This window comes from Schistocerca gregaria, chromosome 1, assembly GCF_023897955.1.
Source record: "Schistocerca gregaria isolate iqSchGreg1 chromosome 1, iqSchGreg1.2, whole genome shotgun sequence".
Taxonomy (NCBI): domain Eukaryota; kingdom Metazoa; phylum Arthropoda; class Insecta; order Orthoptera; family Acrididae; genus Schistocerca; species Schistocerca gregaria.
Genome location: NC_064920.1, coordinates 1,086,352,794 through 1,086,374,990, shown reverse-complemented (window position 1 = coordinate 1,086,374,990; position 22,197 = coordinate 1,086,352,794). Strand labels below are relative to the sequence as shown.

Here is a 22,197-nt window from a genome sequence, read left to right as displayed (position 1 = left end):
TCAAAACTACCAAAAAATGAGTGCAATTTTTTTTTTTTACATAACTATCAGCACAATCTGGCTTTCTCCCTTAACTTTAAATAAGGGAATTAAAGTAGCAGTAAGTACCAGGCTATTATTTTGTAGATATGTATAGCGAACAATAAAATATTTTTGTGCGTTTTTATTAAACATTATATATACTGAAGAACTTCATTTAACAGATTTCCTGTGAGCAGTAAACGTGGTTCTTTACATGTTAACTGACAAATAAATACAGATTGAAAGCAATAAACCCTGTACATTGCTCATCAAAGTAGAAATGCAAGTATAAAAAATTCAAAAATAAGTTTTTGTAAGAGATCTCACTATACATGTTTAAAAGACACGTTCGCCACAGTCTGATTAATAGCTGTGTTACACTTCACAAAATGTATTCTGATGTAATAAATTAACACACATCAATAGGAACTCATTCCAAATTAAAACGTGTCAGAAAGCATTTGTAACACAAAGATCCACTTCACAGGTCGCTTAAATCTACCAAATCTTCATCACCTTCAACGTTTACATTATCAATGGTGGATGTATTTTGCTTCATTTTCACTTCAGTATCTGATCCATCATCTTCCACATCTTCAGGCAATGGGAAATGGAGCTTTGACCAAGATCCTGGGCCTCCTTTGTACAACTTTATTTCACATTTTGTAGGCATCATACTAACAGAACTCCTGGACACATTGACTACCTGAAATGTTAATTTATCTTGTTAAAGCATGGACAAGTGTTTGGTACCATTAACAGGCACAACAAAAAAAAGGTCTAATGCTTGAAGTTAAGATGATGATGAAGCATGGACAAATCAGTAGTTTCTAAGTAGTTCCAAGTAAGATGCAATAATGGAGAATTAAGATTAACAGAAACTTCTGCTTAAGTTGCCTTTCATATGCATATGACGCCACACTACCCACGAAGAATGGAGATTACATCTACATCTACATCTACATGACTACTCTGCAATTCACATTTAAGTGCTTGGCAGAGGGTTCATCGAACCACAATCATACTATCTCTCTACTATTCCACTCCCGAACAGCGAGCGGGAAAAACGAACACCTAAACCTTTCTGTTCGAGCTCTGATTTCTCTTATTTTATTTTCATGATCATTCCTACCTATGTAGGTTGGGCTCAACAAAATATTTTCGCATTCGGAAGAGAAAGTTGGTGACTGAAATTTCGTAAAAAGGTCTCGCCGCGACGAAAAACGTCTATGCTGTAATGACTTCCATCCCAACTCGTGTATCATATCTGCCACACTCTCTCCCCTATAACGCGATAATACAAAACGAGCTGCCCTTCTTTGCACCCTCTCGATGTCCTCCGTCAATCCCACCTGGTAAGGATCCCACACCGCGCAGCAATATTCTAACAGAGGACGAACGAGTGTAGTGTAAGCTGTCTCTTTAGTGGACTTGTTGCATCTTCTAAGTGTCCTGCCAATGAAACGCAACCTTTGGCTCGCCTTCCCGACAATATTATCTATGTGGTCCTTCCAACAGAAGTTGTTTGTAATTTTAACACCCAGGTACTTAGTTGAATTGGCAGCCTTGAGAATTGTACTATTTATCGAGTAATCGAATTCCAACGGATTTCTTTTGGAACTCATGTGGATCATCTCACACTTTTCGTTATTTAGCGTCAACTGCCACCTGACACACCATACAGCAATCTTTTCTAAATCGCTTTGCAGCTGATACTGGTCTTCGGATGACCTTACTAGACGGTAAATTACAGCATCATCTGCGAACAACCTAAGAGAACTGCTCAGATTGTCACCCAGGTCATTTATATAGATCAGGAACAGTAGAGGTCCCAGGACGCTTCCCTGGGGAACACCTGATATCACTTCAGTTTTACTCGATGATTTGCCGTCTATTACTACGAACTGCGACCTTCCTGACAGGAAATCACGAATCCAGTCGCACAACTGAGACGATACCCCATAGCTCCGCAGCTTGATTAGAAGTCGCTTGTGAGGAACGGTGTCAAAAGCTTTCCGGAAATCTAGAAATACGGAATCAACTTGAGATCCCCTGTCGATAGCGGCCATTACTTTGTGCGAATAAAGAGCTAAGGGAAATATATTTATTGACTAATATATGTGAAGAGTACAATTTGATGAACTCAGAAAAAAGACAAAATCAATGGCTTTTAAAAGGAACATCCTGTAAAGGCGAAAACTGTGATTAACAATAAAACAGGTCAAACATTTTAACTATTTGTGTGTGGAGACAGACTACAATATGAGAGTTGACACTGTTAAGATTATTGATGTTCTACATGGTCCTTCAGTGTTTCACAGTAGTTGTATTGTTTCTGCATTGATTGTGGTTGATATTTAAGTTGGTGAAGCGTGGGAAACTATCACTATTGTTTGTGTTGATTCTGCATTATTTTCACTAGCCCCTAGTTTGGAAAGTTTTAAACCCCAAGATCTGACTAAAAATCAAACTTCTATGGCCACACAATATGAAGTTTCGACAAGGACTGATACTTCAGATGACTTTTTTTCACTGTTAAATCTACGTGTGTTCATATTTGTCACGTTTGTTTTTCTTAGAGATTGTGGAATTTCAAACATATTCAAATTTGTTGCTGATGTGACTGCATATAATATTATTTAATCAGTCTCTGGCGGCTGAAGCCAGACTACAAGCAGCAGCACATGATGGGAGAGGCAAACGGGTGGGGGTAAGGAGGGGGCTGGGGTGGGGGGTGAGAGGGATAGCAGGGTAGGTGTAGGGGACAGTAAAGTGCTGTTAGTGGAACAGATCAGGGACGAGGTGGAAAGAGGGTAGGGCAGCTAGGTGCAGTCAAGAGGTTAGACGGAGGGTGGGAGGGGACAGGAAGGATGGTGGAAAAGGAGATAAGTAAAAATGACTGGGTGTGTTGGTGGTATAGTGGGTGGTGCAGTGCTGGAATGGGAACAGGGAAGGGGCTAGATGGGTAAGGTCAATGACTAATGAAGGTTAATGCCAGGAAGATTACGGGGAAGTAGGATATATTGCAGGAGAGTTTCACCAGTACCATTAAGAAAAGCTGGTATTGTTGGGAAGGACCCAGATGGCAAAGGCTGTGAAGCAGTCAAGGCATAAGGCTGTGAAGCAGGCATTGAAATGAACAATGTCCACTTCTGTTGGAACCCTCCGTCCAATAGGCACTGCTCGTGCACGGTTGTTTACATCTTTGGGCGGGTTTAGTGACACCTCTGAACAGTCAAAGGGCCTGTGTCTGTGATACAATATCCACAGTCAATGTCTACCTTCAGAAGTTGTCGGAACTGGGGTGGTGCGAAACTTTTTTTGATGTGTGTAGTTCATACCAAGATACTATTTGCTGAAATTTTCTTTATTTTTGTGTTACAATAAAAATGACACTCATTAAAGACTGAAACCACATGTTCACTGCTAACTAAATGAGGGTAGGAACATAGAATGAGAACCCATGTTATCAATTTTGATCTAAATAACTGCTAGGCTTTTTGGCTAGATTCCAGATAGCGTTTTATAGAGTTGTCTAGCATACATGCACAGAACAGTATCACGTTTAACAACAGTTTGAACGAAAACCTTTGGGGCTTATTTTAGTGTTCAACAACAGTTAACAACAATCACTACAACAAACAATATTGAACCAATAGCAAATATAATACAAAGTAATAATGGACTTTCACACAATTAAGTTTAAAATATGCACTCACCCCTTTCAATTCAATATCTAAATCAAATGCATTATCTTCTTCTGGAAAATATAAATGGATTCTAAGACGGATTGGATTTAGCTCTACTGTAGACATCTTTGGATCATATTTCTTTGCAAATATGGATACAACAACATAATTCGAAGTTTGATGCCAATCATATCGACATTTAACTTTTTTGTTGTTGCTTTTCTGTAACATAAAAAGATAAAACTGTAATAAGTAAACTGTAATTCTCTTCAGCTTCATACTCAAGCACTAAACAAATGTTTGTAATCATTGTACACATTGTCATGAAGTTCCAATAACTTTATATTTGTGTGTACTATCAGACAACAACTATAACAACTGCATGAAATAGCACAGGTTGCTACTCACCACACTGAGGAGGCATTGAAGGGTAGACATGTACACCAAAAGAAGACTATTAGATATTATTGGCTGTCTGATAAAGTAATTCTTCAGATGCGCGCGCGCACGTGCGCTCTCTCACACACACACACACACACACACACACACACACACACACACACACACACACACACACACACACGTAGTCACTGTTGCCTCAGGGCACTAAGGCCTGGCTGCATTTTCTGTTATCTGAACTAGCGAGATGAGAACAGTATACAAGATGCTACAATACTTAAAAATGCAGCTTTTAAAGACAGAATGAATCTTTCATTCTGCAGTGGTGCATGAACTGTTTTAAAATTTCTAGCAGATTAGACCTCAACCTAAAAACTGCGCCTTTCGCAGGCAATGCTGTTACCATATGACCACTGCCCATCACAAGCAGGGTTCCAGGTTCAAGATCCAACCTGGCACACAGTTTTGATCTAGCAAAGCATTCCAGATTCTGAAGAGTATGAACAGTGTAAATTTCAGTACGAGGTGCAATCCAAAATTTGCGGGACTGGTGTTGCCATCTGTTGAAAACCTTACCTTTGGACTAACGGTTACCATCACCCTCAAAGTAGTTCCCATCTAACGCAAGCACCGGTCCCAGCACTTCTGCCACAGGTCAAATGTTTTCTGGAAATCCTGTGTTTATCACCGCCAGCGATGCACCTTGAAGCCTCTCTAGAGTGTCAAACCGATGGCCTTTCAACTTAAGTTTCAGTTTTGGGCGTAGCGCTAAGTTGCAAGGTGCCAAATCTAGCGAGTACAGTGGGTGGGGTACGACCGCCATGTCGTTTTTTACCAAAAAGGCCCTGGTGAGCAAGGACGTGTGACAGGGCGCGTTGTCGTGATGCAGCAGCCAGTTCCCTTGACGCCAAAGTTTGGGCCGTCGTTACCGCATGTTTTCACGGAGCCGTTGCAAAACATCACAGTAGTACGTGGAATTCACTGTTTGGTTGGGTGGTACGAATTCTTTGTGCACAATTCCCTTGGTATCAAAGAAAACGATGATCATGCTCTTTAATTGTCTTGCTTTTTTGGGTCTTGGGAGGGCCCAAGCGCTTCCACTGGAACGACTGTTGCTTTGTCTCTTGGTCATAACCGTATATACAGCTCTCATCGCCAGTGATAACCCATTACAATAAGGGTGGATCATCAGATGGGGTCTGACACACTGTTCTGTTCGCGGATCCATCATAAAATCGCCACACGCCAAACACAAAGTATTACAGAAATCACTGTGGACATGCAACACGCCCTCCCAGTTGAATGCCACTCTGCAGCTGACTTATCAGATATGCAGCTCTTGCCACCTAGTGGTGCAAAGATCAACTACTATTACTTTCCAGATGGCAGCACCAAACCTGAAAATTTTGGATTCTACCTCATATGTGGATGTGCACTGGGGAAAAAAAAAAAACTTTCTATAATCTCCCATTTGAAATTGCCTACTTCAACTTCTTACAAAGCACATCAGCATAAAATACACTGGTTACTGGTGACCCCTTTTCCAGGTAACGTTTCAGAATTAGCTTGTCAAAATCTCTGTAGTAGACATCACTTTCCTAGAACTGGCTGGACTCCTGAATTTCTTTTTGGCTGGAAATTTAGGGTGTTTCTAATCCATGTTATGGTGTCTGTTCTCTGATACAAAGTGATGAACCCATATTTCATTTCCAATAATATTTGTTTGAAAAGTGTTATTTTTGTTAGCACAATGGTCCAGTGATACCAACAGATTTCCAAATGATTGCTCGTGCTCTGCACTGTGTTGTTTTGCGAGTCATCTTACAAACAGTTTATAAAAGTTGATCCTGCTACTGATGTTTCATATGCCAAAACATGACTTGAAACACAGGTGGTTTGCCACTTCACCAATCTACTAAAGAGACTGCCCACACAATGCTTGTCTGCTCTCGTTTGGAGTACTGCTTTGCATTGTGGAATCCTTACCAGATAGGATCAACAGAGCACATTTAGAAAGTTAAAAGAAGGTCAGTATGCCTTGTATTATTGAGAAATAAGGGAGTGAGTATCATGGGCATGATAAAGAATTTAGGGTGGAAATCATTAAAACAAATGTGCTTTTTGTTGTAGCAGGATCTTCTCATGAAAACTTCCATCACCAACTTTCTCCTCTGAATCCAAAAATATATTGTTGACACTGACCTACATAGGAAAACATGATCATCATCATAAAATATGGGAAATCAGTGCTCACACAGAAAGATATGGGTGTTCATGTTTTCCACACGCTGTTCAAGAATAAATAATAGAAAATTAGTGTGAAGGTGGTTACTCAGTTGGTTATCTACTCTGACAACGTCTCTGTGCCATTACCAACTTAACCATATGCCTCCCGATGACTGGATGCCTATGCTTTCAGAAAATACAATTTTCATTTTATCACTTTTTTGACTCCTGTAGAGGATGCACCGCATACTGCACTCCCACCCCCACCCCCCTCCCGCCTATTTACACATTTCCCTGTATCATCTCTGCAGCACTCTTATTCTGATAGTCTGCCTGGGGGATATTGTCCATGTTACTGTTGGTGCTTATACAGCAGTTCACATTTTGATTTTTGGGCAAATGTTCAGTGTTTTCAGTGTTACCAAAATCTAAAAAACTTAAGTGGCAGTTGTTTTGCTTTCATTCTTTTTAGATCATAAATTTTAGCAGTATAGTTTTGCTTCTCCTGAAGTGCTACGCTCACTTAATTTAACCTCTTATTGCTGTATGCCCATGTCAGTCACAGATGGCTTGGGTCAGTACAGCCATTCTTATTATTAAAGAGAACAGCATAGTGGTTAAAGGATAGGGACCGTGTTGCTTTTGTGTGGATGCTAGATAAATTGGTGGCTGCCTAGAAACAGCTAGAAGCTACATTGGCCACAGTCAACAGTATTTATGCTGCTATTCTTGGCTGGATCTTGATAGTTCCACCTACAGTGAAAGTTGTGGTAAGTCTGACGCCTCTGAAATCCTTGACAACACTGTGCCTGCTGCTATGAGTAACTTGGTCAGTTCATTGTCTCCAGAGAGTGAATGGAGGGCTGTGTTGGTTTTACAAATCTTGAAGAGAATGGCAAATAGGTAAGGCTTGCACTACACAACAGAAACAGTTATCTGGGCAGCACAATTCTCTAAGGCTCACTGATGGTTTACTTGTTGTAACCTAAGAAATGAGTAATATAGTCACATTACTCACACATATCATTAATCCTTGCACATCAGAAAGAGACAATAATGATTTTGTGGTATTATTTAAAGTGCCTGTGGTAGGATTACATAATTATTCTCACTTATTAATGCCAATTATATCCAAATGACACGGGAAACAGAAACCTAGCTGAAACCAGGTTTGAATACAAGAAAATCTTAAATGCCAACTGGAAAAATTTGCAAGAATACATCAGGTGTTAATAGAAGAGAGGTATTTATTGCCATAAAAACAGTAAAATATCTATTAACTTAAATAAGTACAGCTGTGTTCAATTCAAAAGTTGGTTTGAACATCACAGTATATAACTAGTCATGGTCCTGTTCAAGGTTGTATCCATTTGTCTGCCTCCATCTTTCGAAACTGACTAACCCAGTCAGTTCTGGAGCTGTATAGCAGACAGCTTCATGGAAAAGTTGGGTAATACTACAGGTAAATTTTCTGATCATGCTCGCCCGCTACAGAAAAAGAGAATGAATTGGTTAAAAAGTCTGCCAGGGACAAAGATTTGTGGAAAATTGTTCTGAGCATCTTTTATGAAAATTACTTTTAGAAGAAAATTACTTTTGGAAGAATCCTAAGGAAATGCAATCCGACAACAAAGGAAGTAGGTTACAGTACGCTTGTTCGCCCACTACTTGAATACTGCTCAGCAGTGTGGGATCCGCACCAGATAGGGTTGATAGAAGAGATAGAGAAGATCCAACGGAGAGCAGCGCGCTTCGTTACAGGATCATTTAGTAATCGCGAAAGCGTTACGGAGATGATAGATAAACTCCAGTGGAAGACTGCAGGAGAGACGCTCAGTAGCTCGGTACGGGCTTTTGTTAAAGTTTCGAGAACATACCTTCACTGAAGAGTTAAGCAGTATATTGCTCCATCCTACGTATATCTCGCGAAGAGACCATGAGGATAAAATCAGAGAGATTAGAGCCCACACAGAAGCATGCCGACAGTCCTCCTTTCCACGTACAATACGAGACTGGAATAGAAGGGAGAACCGATAGAGGTACTCGGGGTGCCCTCCGGCACACGCCATCGGGTGGCTTGCGGAGTATGGATGTAGATGTAGAAGGTATTTTGAATACTGACCCCTGAAAGCAAGGTTTTAGATAGGCTAGTGACGACTGCAACTGATCTTTTCAATTCAGTCCTTGTAGTACACGCAGTCACTGACCATAAGACTGTTGTAGCATCAGTAACTATAGGAGCTTAAATGGATGCTAAAAAAGACTTAGGAAAATATTTTTACTTATCAAGTGTGTCAGGAAACAGATTGAAGATTACCTGAGGAGATAACATCAAACGGTAATCTTTTGGTGCAAATATGAAGGGTGAAACTGTTATGTAACACACTACTATCAACTCATCACTGGAAGCAGTAAACTTGTAAGATATCTGGGAGTAGCAATCCAGAGACTTAAATTACAATGAGAACAGAAAACTAGTTGTACAAAAAACAGATACTAGTCAGAGATTTGTTGGAAAAATCCTAAAAAAATGTAATTCACTGATGAACAAGGTATCTTAAAAAAAAAAAATTGTTCACCTGATTCATCAGCCTGGGATCCTTGCCACATTGGCTTAATACAAAAGATGAGTAGATCTGAATAAGTGTGGCGTATTGCGTCAAGCGTTCAGATAGTAAGCAAGAGAGCATTATAGAGAAGCCCATCAAATTTCCTTTCATGTTAATAAGAGAGGTTTCGGCATCACACCCAGGTTTTCTGTCAAAATTCCCAAGATTGAACCATCAAGGAAGATTAATATAACATATTACTTGCTCTCACACATGACACAGTCTGTGTACACATTGTAAGGTCTATATTAGAACTACAAACAGAAGTATGAATACATATCTGAAGAAAAATAAAGGTCTTTCCTGACTCGGGAAAACAGAAAAATCAGCGGCAGCACAACACACTCTTCAGTAAGGAAACCACGAAATAAAGTTTTCCAAACAAAATATTTTATCCACAACAACTAACTACTATCCAAGGCTACACACAGAAAAGCCATCAAAATATATAAATATGGGGATAATTTCAACAGAAAAGAAGAAGCCATGATGCTCAGTGATATATGAACAGTGACTGCAGAATCCATAGATATGTTTTATCCTTGATATACAGTTCGATATCTAATTTTTATCTCTGATGAGGATTATCTCCGTCGATCACATGTAAACTCCTACCACGTCCCTCTTTTTAATAGCGTTTATGTTGCTCTATGATGTCCAACCTGTCAATCGGTGTGATATAGTAGAACCAAGAGCACATCTGAAGATGTACAAAATGCCAAGAAGAAAAGAGTTTTATGGACCACGACCAAGAAAATTCAAAAGCACCTAAGACAGCCAGTCTTGAAAGCCTTCATTGTATAAAACACAGAATTCTAGGACAAGAGAATCAAAAATAGAAGTTAAACAATTACAGGGAACAAAATGTAGATTCAAGGACACTATACGTGTTCTCTTTCTTTTTAATGACATTAAATGTATCTTTCGACCTCAGAATCCTAGTGACTTGTACTTCCTTTAACTCATTTATGCTTTACTTTTTTATTTTCTTCTTTGGATTTTCACATTCTGAGCCAATATTCACAGTGAAACAACATCCCATAGTGTATCTGCCGGCCTTAAAATGATCTATTCAGTAATTTCATTCTTCCTATTTCATATGACAAAAACAGGTCATATTATTTAACAAATAAAAATTCCAATGTGATCAAAATAAAAAGTTTACAATCATCGTACACAAGCCTTGAAATATGGCAGTGAGACCAGTACTTCTAGAGAAAAAACCGAGAGTTGGTCCTTGAGCAATAGCGATACGAGTGGTTAGAATTACTGTAAAATATAGGAAAACAAACAAATGGATCATGTAACATATTGGGATGGTAGATGTAATTATAAATGGAGGTAGATACAATGCACAGCTGTACAAAAGGATGGTAAAGGAAGTTATTTGCTGAGAAACAAGAAGACAAAGCATCCTACTGGAAGATGAGTAAATGCCATTAAAAACAAGCAGGAGTAACATGATGTTTACTGCTGAAGAGTTTTAATACATGGAATAATTGGGGAGGGAGGGGGGAGGATTACCTTTATCTGGTTTGGATGTCAAGAGTATATGATGATAATTTATACATAAAGTGTCACAGAAGGGATGCAATACTAAACAATAAATTGTTGTGCAAAACTTAAAGACAAAAGTAACTTTCACATAATGTCTCACTGCCAAATAACATAGCTTAATGAAACTTGGACTATACATAGAAAGAGCTGCTACAGTGTAGTACAGAAGGTACCTTAAAGAACTTGTAATGAGATGAACACAAATGACACTTGTATTCAAAGACAATAATTACATTGAACTCACCATGATTTATGATGGTCTCCAGGACATTACAAAAGGCGAGACATGGTTCTTAATAGGGCGTCTCATCACCACACACAGCAATGCACACTCTGCAATCTGCTTCCACGCTCGTCACAACTTTGGTAGGGAGTTCTTGTGGTAGGGCAATCCATTCCTCCACCAGTGTGGTTGGCAACTGATTGATGGTCATTGGTGCACATAGCTGTGTTACAATATGTCTCCCCAACACAGCTGACAGGTGCTCAATAGGACTGAAGTTGGGAGAATGGGCAGGTCAGTCCATTTGACAAATATTCTCTTGTTCCGAGAGATCCTCAACCTACAATATTTGATGCAGTCGTGCACTGACATCATAAAATTGAAGTCAGGGCTGAATTCACCCCTGAAAAGACACACATGGGGAAGTATTACGGAGTCACAGTAACGGTTACCAATGAGTGTAGTGTGTTAGAAGTTTTGGAGATCAATATGTCCACATGACATTATGCCTCTCCATACCATAACACTTGAACCACCAAAATGATCATGTTTGACTACGTTCCTGGGTGCATTGTGTGTTCCCATCTCTCACTGTATGAGGATACACCCACAGTCACTAGTGAGATTGAATCTGCTCTCATCCAATAAGACTACGCGGCCCCCCATGGTTCAGAACGCTCCTCATGAAACTATGCTGTGAGCAATACCAAACTCCTGGGGTACACTCATACTTTGACTTCTCCCAGTTTCCCTACTATTCTTCCCCATGTAAAGTAATCCAAATCTTGTCTCCAGGCCATGTTGTAATGAAGAATCCCACCACAGTGTACAATAACTGCTCACTGACGCATACTGTCTTTTTCCCTTTCCTTCAACTGTCTCATGTTGTGGGGGCAGCCCCATTTGGCGCTACAGCCAAGCTAACCTGATGCCGTGTGACATCCGGCTTTCTGTGCATTAATGGGAGACTTCTGGTAACACGCTCCTGCACTTTCATTCATGTCCACTGATTAGTTAATGTTATGTTGCTTCAGCGTTAAGTTTTACAGGGCACATACAAGGTATAATATGAAATACATCCAGAACGCAAATTCCATTTCTATTTCTTTCCATGGCAGTGGTTCAATCGTCATTCAGTGCAAGCGTGGAGATGCTTTCAGACAAAGAGAATGAGATGACACAATTCTGAGTTCTCTGTGTGTTGTTTATGCTGTACAGTGCTTGTTCAGAATGGCAAACTTACCTAAAAATCCTGCCCCTTGTAAGATTAGATTTGCAATTAATTTTCTGAATGCAAAGAACCACTAAAACGGGCAACGTTTGTTGACAGATCTGCAAAGCTTATGGGTCTGACAGTTCAACGATGGACATGATCAAGTGCATAGTGATGAACAAAATGGGCATCCACGTTTGGTTAATGAAGAACTGATTTATGAAATTGAAGAATTCATGAAGAAAAACTGTAAGTTTACAGCATCCAGTCTTTCTAAGAATTTTCCAAAAATTTTAGGATCACTATTTAACAAAATTGTTTCTGAAAAACTGAATTTTTGGAAACTATGTGCTTGCTGGATGCCAACACCTCTTACACAGCAACACAAAAACAGCATCTGGACAGTGCACTTGAATTTTAGATAAATTACAACAAAGATGGTGGTGATTTTCTGACCAAAACAGTGACCAGAGATAAGATTTGTGTCGCTTGTGTCCCCCAGTCAAAACGACAACTGATGGAATGGAGATGCAGTGTGCCCTTAGCAAAGGCTAGAGCCAAGCAAATCCTGACAACTCAAAAAGTCATACGGTCTGTCTTTTGGGATGAACATGGCATTCAGTGCAAATGTTTACTGTGAGATGTTCATACACTGCTTTGCGCAATAATGAATAAACACCACAGAAAGTTCACAAATGGTAATGTTTTAAATCACTGCATGCTCGATCTCACACTGCAAACAAGGTAAGAAAACTATTAGATGTGGTTCACACTGAGATGATACAATATGTGATATGGCATGATGCAATAAAGGTCGTGCCACACGACACATCTCGGTGCAGGTGCGACACTCGTGTTGCCACTGGCATGATACAATATGCAATACAATATAACATGAAACACGACTTGCTACGTGACAAGCAACAAGACAGCACGAATCACATTTCTGTTTCAGTTTCAATCATGAGCTCTTCTGAAGAGAACATTATTGTGACTTATCATCATTTAAAGCTCAAAAAAGTGAAAAAGAAAAGAAAGTACTGGGTGCAGCTCATGAGCTCTCCCAATACAAAACACAAATTCTACAGAATGAGTCTGCACAGTTTATACTTTCTACACATCTACTATCAGCTAATCTGCAAAGTACGAGATAAATATTTGGCTAGCATTTTCTACTGATGAGCTACTCATTACAATAAGGTAAACTGCTACAAGTGTTTGAGCGGCATTATGAGTGTCACTATGAAAATTTTATTTTTAGTGAGGCCACCAAATGTGGTACTTCATTCAATGTGATACATATACAAATAATGGCCCCAAATTAAGATAGGACAGTTTTTCTACAACTGCTAAAATCCACAATGTAGCACACGACTCAGTTTGAGGAATATTCAGAAGAAACAATGCTGGATCTGAAGAGAGATCAGTCACCATCTAAAGTGAAGCAGTGACTGACCTCTGCATAGGGGCAGATAATTTATTTGAAAAAAATGGAAGGATGCCATGATGATCTGAAAAATGCTGACATTTCCTTCTAGGCTTCATCCAGCTGCTCATTCAGAAGTAACAAGAATTCTGCTTTCAGAGCTCATGTACGACTGTCACAAAGTCTCCTGATACCGGCTAACACTTAAAAAAACATCTGATTAGCAATTTCAGCTGATGAGCACCCGTGTCTTTTCCTTTCAATAAGCTTTTTCATTTCCAGCTTCGGCTAGTACTGGCAGCATATGAAAAAGAGAAACACGAGGCAACTCTTTGACCATGAATATTAGCAGACTAAGCATGACATAATTTTCTTGACACCAACATCTCTACAGCCGTACCACAGGACCACTGGCAAAACAGTGATGGTGTCGTTTTGTGCTTATCATTGTACAAAGCATTTCGTGAAGGGCAGTAACATTAAATTTTTCATTTAAGTTTATTAGTTTAATCTAGTGGCATTTCATGAAAACTGATAAACTATTCTTTGTATCACCTTTATAACCAAACAGACGTTGTCATTTAAATCATCGGTTTAAAGTGATGTGTGTGTTTCCAGGTGCACTTTACAATCTCAAATATTTCTTGGAAAATTAAATCACAATGGGGCTTTTTTTTCCCTTCCCTATACATTCCCTAAGCACGAAGGATGCAGGCAGCTATGGGCACACACACATTGACACAAAAAAAATTTTAAGCCAACTGCACACACTTGCATCTGTTCAAAACTTTTCACCAAAAATTAATTTGACAGAGCAAATAATGGAGGGTATTGGTTTTGCAGCAGTCCTGTACCAACTAAATTAAATATTCTTTTTCTGAGGACCTTCAGGTGAAGCTTCATAAACCTATGACTAACAGAGATTCATTAGACAAAAGATTTGCTGAAACTTCTCATGATTCTTGTAAGCTCGGATATTTTTAAGGGAAGATTGGAAAGTGACGCACAATAATTTTAGTACAAAAGAAGAAGTAGAAGAGAAAAATGTGTTGGGCGGCCAGGAGTTTCTCCATGGGACCAAACAGATGAAAATCCAATGGTACAGGGTCCAGTATGCACAGTGGACACTGGAAAGCTTCCCACCAAAATTTCACTGGCCCTTGTGGTTGCCTGTCATGTTCTTAGGCAACCAGTCAGCACTAACTTTACGAAATTTCAACATGTCATGATTAATATTGTACATTGTACCATTGGAAATGTCAAACTGCAGCAATAAGGTTTACACTTGCTAGCACCAGTCATCCAAAATTGCTGCCTTAATGGCTCCAACATTCTGAAGGGTTGCAGCTGTTACCAGTGGCAAATCACTAAGGTTAACATAGTCCTCTTAGAAGAATACCCACCACCTGGAGACATTGCTACGCTCCATACAGAAGTCCCTATACACACCACTCACATCCCTGTGAATTTCACTCAGTTTATGTCCTTTGGCCTACAAACATCCGACTACACTTCACTGCTCTTTTCACTTTAACGACAGTAACAAGTGCTTCGTAGTTCAGGCTTCTCTCCCTAGAGCAGCAATAGCTGTAAAAACGTAACTGCAGCAATGTAGTTTTTTAAGTAATATTGTTGAATGAAATGATAATTAAATGGACACCCTAGCTGCAAAGAGGCGTTGATATACTTCATTGGGAGCATGTTGAAAAAAATGTGTGCACCCAGGGACTCGAACCCGGGATCTCCTGCTTACACAGCAGATACTCCACCCATCTGAGCCACCGAGGGCACAGAGGATAGTGCGCCTTCAGGGACTTATCCCTTGCACGGTCCCCATGAGACCCACATTCTCAACATGTACACACCATTACATTCGTAGTGCGCCTAGTAGATGTTTGCTCATCATACTCATTACTCATGGCAGGTTGATCTACCAAGTCCCGTAAGAGTTTTGGCATAGCGTGTGCGTTCGCACAAGAGGGTCAATGGCCAGGAAGTCATATTTTAATTATATATGAAGGTAGTATCTGTTCCCGAAACAACAGTTACCGTTGATTACCATGCAACTTTCGCTGGAATGAAATGATAATGAAATGGACACCCTAGGTGCAAAGAGGTGTTGATATACTTCATTGGGGGCTTGTTGAAAAAATGTGTGCCCCGACCGGGACTCGAATCCGGGATCTCTTGCTCACATGGCAGACGCTCTACCGATCTGAGCCACCGAGGACACAGAGGATAGTGCGCCTGCAGGGACTTGTCCCTTGCACGCTCCCCGTGGGACCCACATTCTCAACATGTTCACACCACTACATTCGTAGTGCGCCTAACAGATGTAGTGGTGTGCAAGGGATAAGTCGCTGCAGGCACACTATCCTCAGTGCCCTCGGTGGCTCAGATGGACAGAGCGTCTGCCATATAAGCAGGAGATCCCGGGTTCGAGTCCTGGTAGGGGCACACATTTTTTCAACATGTCCCCAATGAAGTATATCAATACCTCTTTGCAGTTAGGGTGTCCATTTAATTATCATTTCATTCTAGCGAAAGCTACATGGTCATCAACGGTAACTCTTCTTTCGGGAACAGATACTACCTTCATATATAATATTGTTGAAATATGTTTTAGGCTAGGAGTAGAAATCCTGTGACAATGGAAACTCCAGGTTGGAATATCAACAGTGTTAGGAAAAGGGTAGATTTCCACTCACTGTAAATATGAACTGCTGAGTGCAGTCAGAAACAATAAAACAATAAAGATACTGTTAATAGAACATTCTTTTCTTTGTGCCTGTCTGCAACTCAATGGGTCATCTTTACAGGAGTAGCAATCTATCCTTTTACTAACACTGAGGAAAATCTTTCATATACATTTTTGTTTAGTGGACTGGTGCAGCAGATAAATAGTTTGCTTTGTTTTCACTTCCAATTCTTAGATTTTGAAGTGAATGCTGCAACAACAAATTGTTTTAGATACATAGGAGGTTTCACTATAAAATTCTTTGCATTTTGTGGCAGAAAAAACAGCTGAATTGATTACATGCAATGAGAACAAGTATATTTACATTTATGTTTCTTTGTTTATGGCAATCTGTATCGCGATGGAATATAAATATTTTTTAGGAATTTATTATGAACATTTTCTCTGAGCAAGACGTTATTCATATATATATATATATATATATATATATATATATATATATATATATATATATATATATATATATATATATATTAAAAATAAAGATTCCAAGACTTACCAAGCGGGAAAGCGCCGGCAGACAGGCACATGAACAAAACACACAAACACACACACAGAATTACAAGCTTTCGCAACTGGCAGTTGCTTCGTCAGGAAGGAAGGAAGGAGAGGGAAAAATGAAAGGGTGTGGGTTTTAAGGGAGAGGGTAAGGAGTCATTCCAATCCCGGGAGCGGAAAGACTTCCCTTAGGGGAAAAAAAAGGACAGGTATACACTCGCACACACACACACACATATCCATCCACACATACACAGACACAAGCTTGGGCTTGTGTCTGTGTATGTGCGGATGGATATGTGTGTGTGTGTGTGCGAGTGTATACCTGTCCTTTTTTTTCCCCTAAGGGAAGTCTTTCCGCTCCCGGGATTGGAATGACTCCTTACCCTCTCCCTTAAAACCCACACCCTTTCATTTTTCCCTCTCCTTCCTTCCTTCCTGACGAAGCAACTGCCAGTTGCGAAAGCTTGTAATTCTGTGTGTGTGTTTGTGTGTTTTGTTCATGTGCCTGTCTGCCGGCGCTTTCCCGCTTGGTAAGTCTTGGAATCTTTATTTTTAATATATTTTTCCCATGTGGAAGTTTCTTTCTGTTTTATTTACATCGTCATATATATATATATATATATATATATATATATATATATATATATATATATATATATATATATATATATATATTTTATACCGAGAACAATAGGTATCCTTAATGGAGTATGCATCTCAAAATTAGTGATACAGAAATATTCACAGAAAATATATTGTTGGCTTCTTTATTAAAGAAATAAGATCTAGCTGAACATCGAATGTGCTTCAGCAGTTCGCAATGCTCATTAAGAAGTAACTGCTGTAAAACTAAATTTCTACGATTTACCACTAGTATATTCTGATATAAACTAGCTCGTAATTGATGTTTAAGGTCCAAAGTGGCAGCACTGTTAGATCAAGTAGTGTCTGCAGGCAGCCGCCACAGTACGGTACACGATACAGATTTCTATAGTACCTCTTAGCATGTCACAAATCTGTTTTTAATATTAATGAGAGCAAGAGAAGCATTAATTTTTTTGAGTTTTTGAAACATATTTTCTCATTCATAAACAGTTTCAAACATATCATGCCACAACTCAAACTATTATTCCCCCCCGCCAACCTGTCAACTGCATGAGTCCAGGTAGATGCCATTTTCCTTGACGTCCAGAAGGCATTCAATATAGTTACACACTGCTCCCTAATGAACAAAATAAAAGCATACACAATATCAGACCAACTGTGTGATTGGATTAAAAAGTTTCTAGAAAGTGAACATAGCATGTCATTCTGAATGGAGAAGAGTTATAGGGATGTTATTTGTCACAATATATAAGGAGAGTCGGAAGGAAAGGTACGTAGTTTTGACAGATGATAGTATTAGTGATTCTGAACACAAAACTTCAGACGGACACATGCCTTATTCGGATTAATTTTCAAGATAGAACATATTTAATATAATTTTTGTCCATATTTCTTGAACAACTCGAAAACCGCAACCTCCAGCAAAAATGTATCACAGTAGAAAAGTAAAGTACATCAAATTTACTATGAGAAAGGTTTGAGTGATTTCATCTTTAGGACTAATAGTGTCTCAGTAGAAAAGTAGATGCAATTAAGTTTCCTACGAAAAAGGTTCGATTGATTTCTTCTTGAGGACTAGTAGTGTGGGCAAATAGAGCACAAGCATACTGAAAATCTCATGTGATGCACACATATTGTAGCTTAGGTAGTTTTTATATGCCAATCTGAGGTAGTTTCTCCACTTGATAGACCACAAATGTTCTGCATCAAATTGTTCATCTCTACTTCCTCTACATTACTGCAGCAATCTGTAAGCAACGGCAATGTTTGAATAACACAGGAAACAATGTACACTAAACAGGTTCTATCTTTGAAACCATTCAGAACAGGGCATATGTCCACAGAAGTTTTTTGTTCAGAATTACTAATAACATCACCCCTTAAATCACGTAACTTTCCTTCTAACTCACCCCCTCTATAAATGACTTAGATAACGTCATAACTTCCACGAGGCTTTTCGTGGACGGTACTGTTGCATACGGAGAAGCTGTGGTGCTAGAAAATTGTAGCAAAATGCAGGGAGACCAGTTGAGGACCAATGCTTGGTGCAGGGAGTGGCAATTGATCCATGTCATATATAAATGTAACGTACTGTGAATGCATAGATTGCCAGGCCCCTTATTGTATGATTACACAGCTGCAGAACAATCAATGGAAGCAGTTTCTTCCATAAAATATCTAAGGATGTGCATGTAGATTGATTTGAAAGGGAAAATTAGTCATGAGTAAAGCAGATTCTCAACTGACATTCATTGGAAGTACCCTCAGAAAATGTAGTTCTCAAGACTTTTCTCGTGCTCTTTGAAAGTTGCTTTCCTTTAGAACGTTCAAAACAGGGTACTAGCACAAACAGGCAGCCTGGGTGGCTGACTAGAGGGATAAGAATATCTTGTAGAACAGAGTGGCAATTATATCAAAACGTTAGAAACAGCAGCCTATTACAAACAGTATTGTAAGGTGCTTAAAAATGTTATTAGGAAGGCAAAAAAAAATATATGTGGTATGCAGATAGAATAGCTAAGTCTCAGGATAAAATTAAAACCATATGGTCATAAAATAGAAAGAAACATCCACATGGGAAAAATATATTAAAAACAAAGATTCCAAGACTTACCAAGCGGGAAAGCGCCGGTAGACAGACACAATAAAATAACACACGAACACACACACAAAATTTCTAGCTTTCGCAACCAACGGTTGCTTCTTCAGGAAAGAGGGAAGGAGAGGGAAAGACGAAAGGATGTGGGTTTTAATGGATAGGGTAAGGAGTCATTCCAATCCTGGGAGCGGAAAGACTTACCTTAGGGGGGAAAAGGATAGGTATATACATCCAAATGTGTAATTGTAATCCCTAAGAATTTAGTTGAATTTACAGCCTTCAGATTTGTGTGACTTATCGTGTAATCGAAATTTAGTGGATTTCTCTTAGTACTCATGTGAATAACTTCACACTTTACTTTATTCAGGGTCAATTGCCACTTTTCGCACTACACAATATCTTATCTAAATCATTTTGCTATTTGTTTTGGTCATCTGATGACTTTACAAGACAGTAAATGACAGCATAATCTACAAATAATCTAAGATAGCTACTCAGATTGTCTCCTATGTCGTTAACATAGATCAGTTACAATAGAGGGCCTTAACACTTCCTTGGGGAACAACGGATATTACTTCGTTTTACTCGATGACTTCCTGTTTATTACTACAAACTGTAACCTTTCTGACAGAGTAATAGACTAATTACAAGAATAGTATTTCTTATCCAACATTACACACTACTAAGATATACATGTGGGGAAAAAAGTCATTGGTTTCTAGACATATCAAGCAGTTCAAGCTTTATAAGGTGCTTCCTGACTAATGACCAAAACCAATCGAGTGCTGCATGGTTGATGGTGTCATGCTTAACGTTACCAGTTCTCATGACACTCATGCTCAGTCTTTCATATACACAGTCTCCCTCCCCAATGTATCCTCTGCTACCCCACAATGGCTTGACTCTTACTTACTAGATGGGATACAATATTTCACTTTCTACAGCTTCTATTATCTGCAACTGATCAGTGGTTAAGGCCCTGGAATTGCATTTGGGACAACCAGGGTTCAAATTCCTGTTTGGCCAGTCATAAATTAAGACAAATGAAGGGAACTGTTCCTTAGAATCAGACACAGCCATATTACTTGCTGTTCTTATTTGCCTATCTCTAATTACTAGGATGTCAATGGGACATAAAACATGAATCTTTCTCCTAAAAAAGGTACACCAGGGACCTCTTTCATGATATATTAGTGATACACTAACACAGGAACCAAAATCCATTATTTTTTACTGTGGAGGACTGTTTGATATAAGGTTTTCATTTTAGTGCTGTTCAGCAGGTGTACTTACCATTATTAACACACAATGGCAAACTTTAAACCGTGCCATAGTGCAACTTACTTAATAGCTCGCATTACCTGGGCTTTAGTCCATGCATGTGATCCTGTTGTGCAACCTTCCTGCTCCAGAAATGTATTGAAATCCGTTGTGCGGCGTTTACAACAGGACCAATATTTTAGACCTTCATGAAAAACTGGTTGACCTGGATGAAAACTGCACCTTGTGTCAGAGCTGTCTTGTCCCTGATACACCTAAAGAAAACAGAAAAAAACTGTCAACCATTATTATGCCTAAGAATTTGGAGCATTTATTTACAGGATACAAACATCCAGAGAGGTTGCTGAATGCAAAATGAAAAGCAATGAAGAACTGTGGATCACATCTGAGAAATTTAATGTAAATGGATATTGATGTTTTGTGAGTGTATGTAATTAGTATAGATACAGCCTCATGCATACAGTTTTTGAGAGAAAATCATGGAATACTATCTTAAAAATAAAGGCAACAAATTTTTCACATTTTTAAAAATCTGTATTCAATATCTTTTAAACTGAATGAGATCTAATTACTGTCACTGGCAAGTTATCTCAGGTGTTCAAAGCAACAACAGTGTTGAAGCTGCCTAATTTCCATGCCAACTACAGTTGTCTTTTTAACTGGAGTGTTGTACTATGAAAAGGATAAATTGCTACCCACCACATAGTGAAGATGTTGAGTCAGAGACAAGCACAACAAAGAGATGCATAAGCTTTTGGCAAAAGACTTCTCAATTAGACAACATTTTACACACATTCAGGCAAACGTAACTCACACATGATTGGGTGCTGAGGCCAGACTGCGAGCAACAGCGTATGATGGGAGAAGCAATCTAGTGGTGGGGGATAGGAGGAAGATGGGATGGAAAGGGAGAGGCACAGCAGGGTAGTGGCAAGGCGCAGTCAAGTGTTGCTTGTGGGAGCATACAGGGACGAGGTGGGGAGAGGGTAGGGCAGTTAAATGCAGTCAGGAGGTTATACAGAGAGCGGGGAATTGGGAAGGAGGAGGGAAAGGACAGAAGTAAAATGACTGTGGGTGTGTTCATACGACAGAAGACTGCGTGGAGCTGGAATGGGAACAGGGAAGGGGATAGGTGGGTCAAGGACAGTGGCTAACAAAAGTTGATGCCAGGAGGGTTAAAGGAATGTAGGATACATTGCCAGGAGAGTTCCCACCTAAACAATTCAGAAATGATGGTGTTTGTAGAAGTGATAGAGATGGCACAGGCTGTGAAGCAGTCACTGAAATGAAAAACGTTGTGTTGGGCATCCTGCTCAGCAGCTAGGTGATCCAGCTGTTTCTTAGTCACAGTTTGTCAGTGGACATACATGCAAATAGACAGCTTGTGATGGTGGTGGGAGGATGTATGGGAGAGATCTTGCACCTATGTCTATAACAACAGGCAATGGGTTGGGAGCAGGAGTCAAGCAGGGATGGTCGAAGATATTGTGTGGATTTGGTATGCGGCATAACACCACTGTGGGAGGGATGATAAGGATAGGGAGTAGGACATACCTCATTTCAGGGCATGACGAGAGGTAGTTGATTCTC

At 39.4% G+C, this 22,197-nt stretch overlaps 1 protein-coding gene across 1 annotated transcript in view; it reads right to left on the bottom strand.

Moving 5' to 3' along the window:
- Window positions 1-148: 148 nt before the first annotated feature.
- LOC126281943 (cysteine and histidine-rich domain-containing protein morgana) overlaps window positions 149-22,197 on the bottom strand; it is a 66,999-nt gene continuing 44,950 nt past the window's right edge. Inside the window, exons 5-7 of the mRNA XM_049981295.1 lie at window positions 20,688-20,861; window positions 3,741-3,932; window positions 149-727 (exon numbers count right to left, since the gene is read on the bottom strand). Coding sequence (XP_049837252.1) covers window positions 503-727; window positions 3,741-3,932; window positions 20,688-20,861 — 591 coding nt within the window. The 3' untranslated portion in view covers window positions 149-502. The remainder of the gene's footprint in view (window positions 728-3,740; window positions 3,933-20,687; window positions 20,862-22,197) is intronic.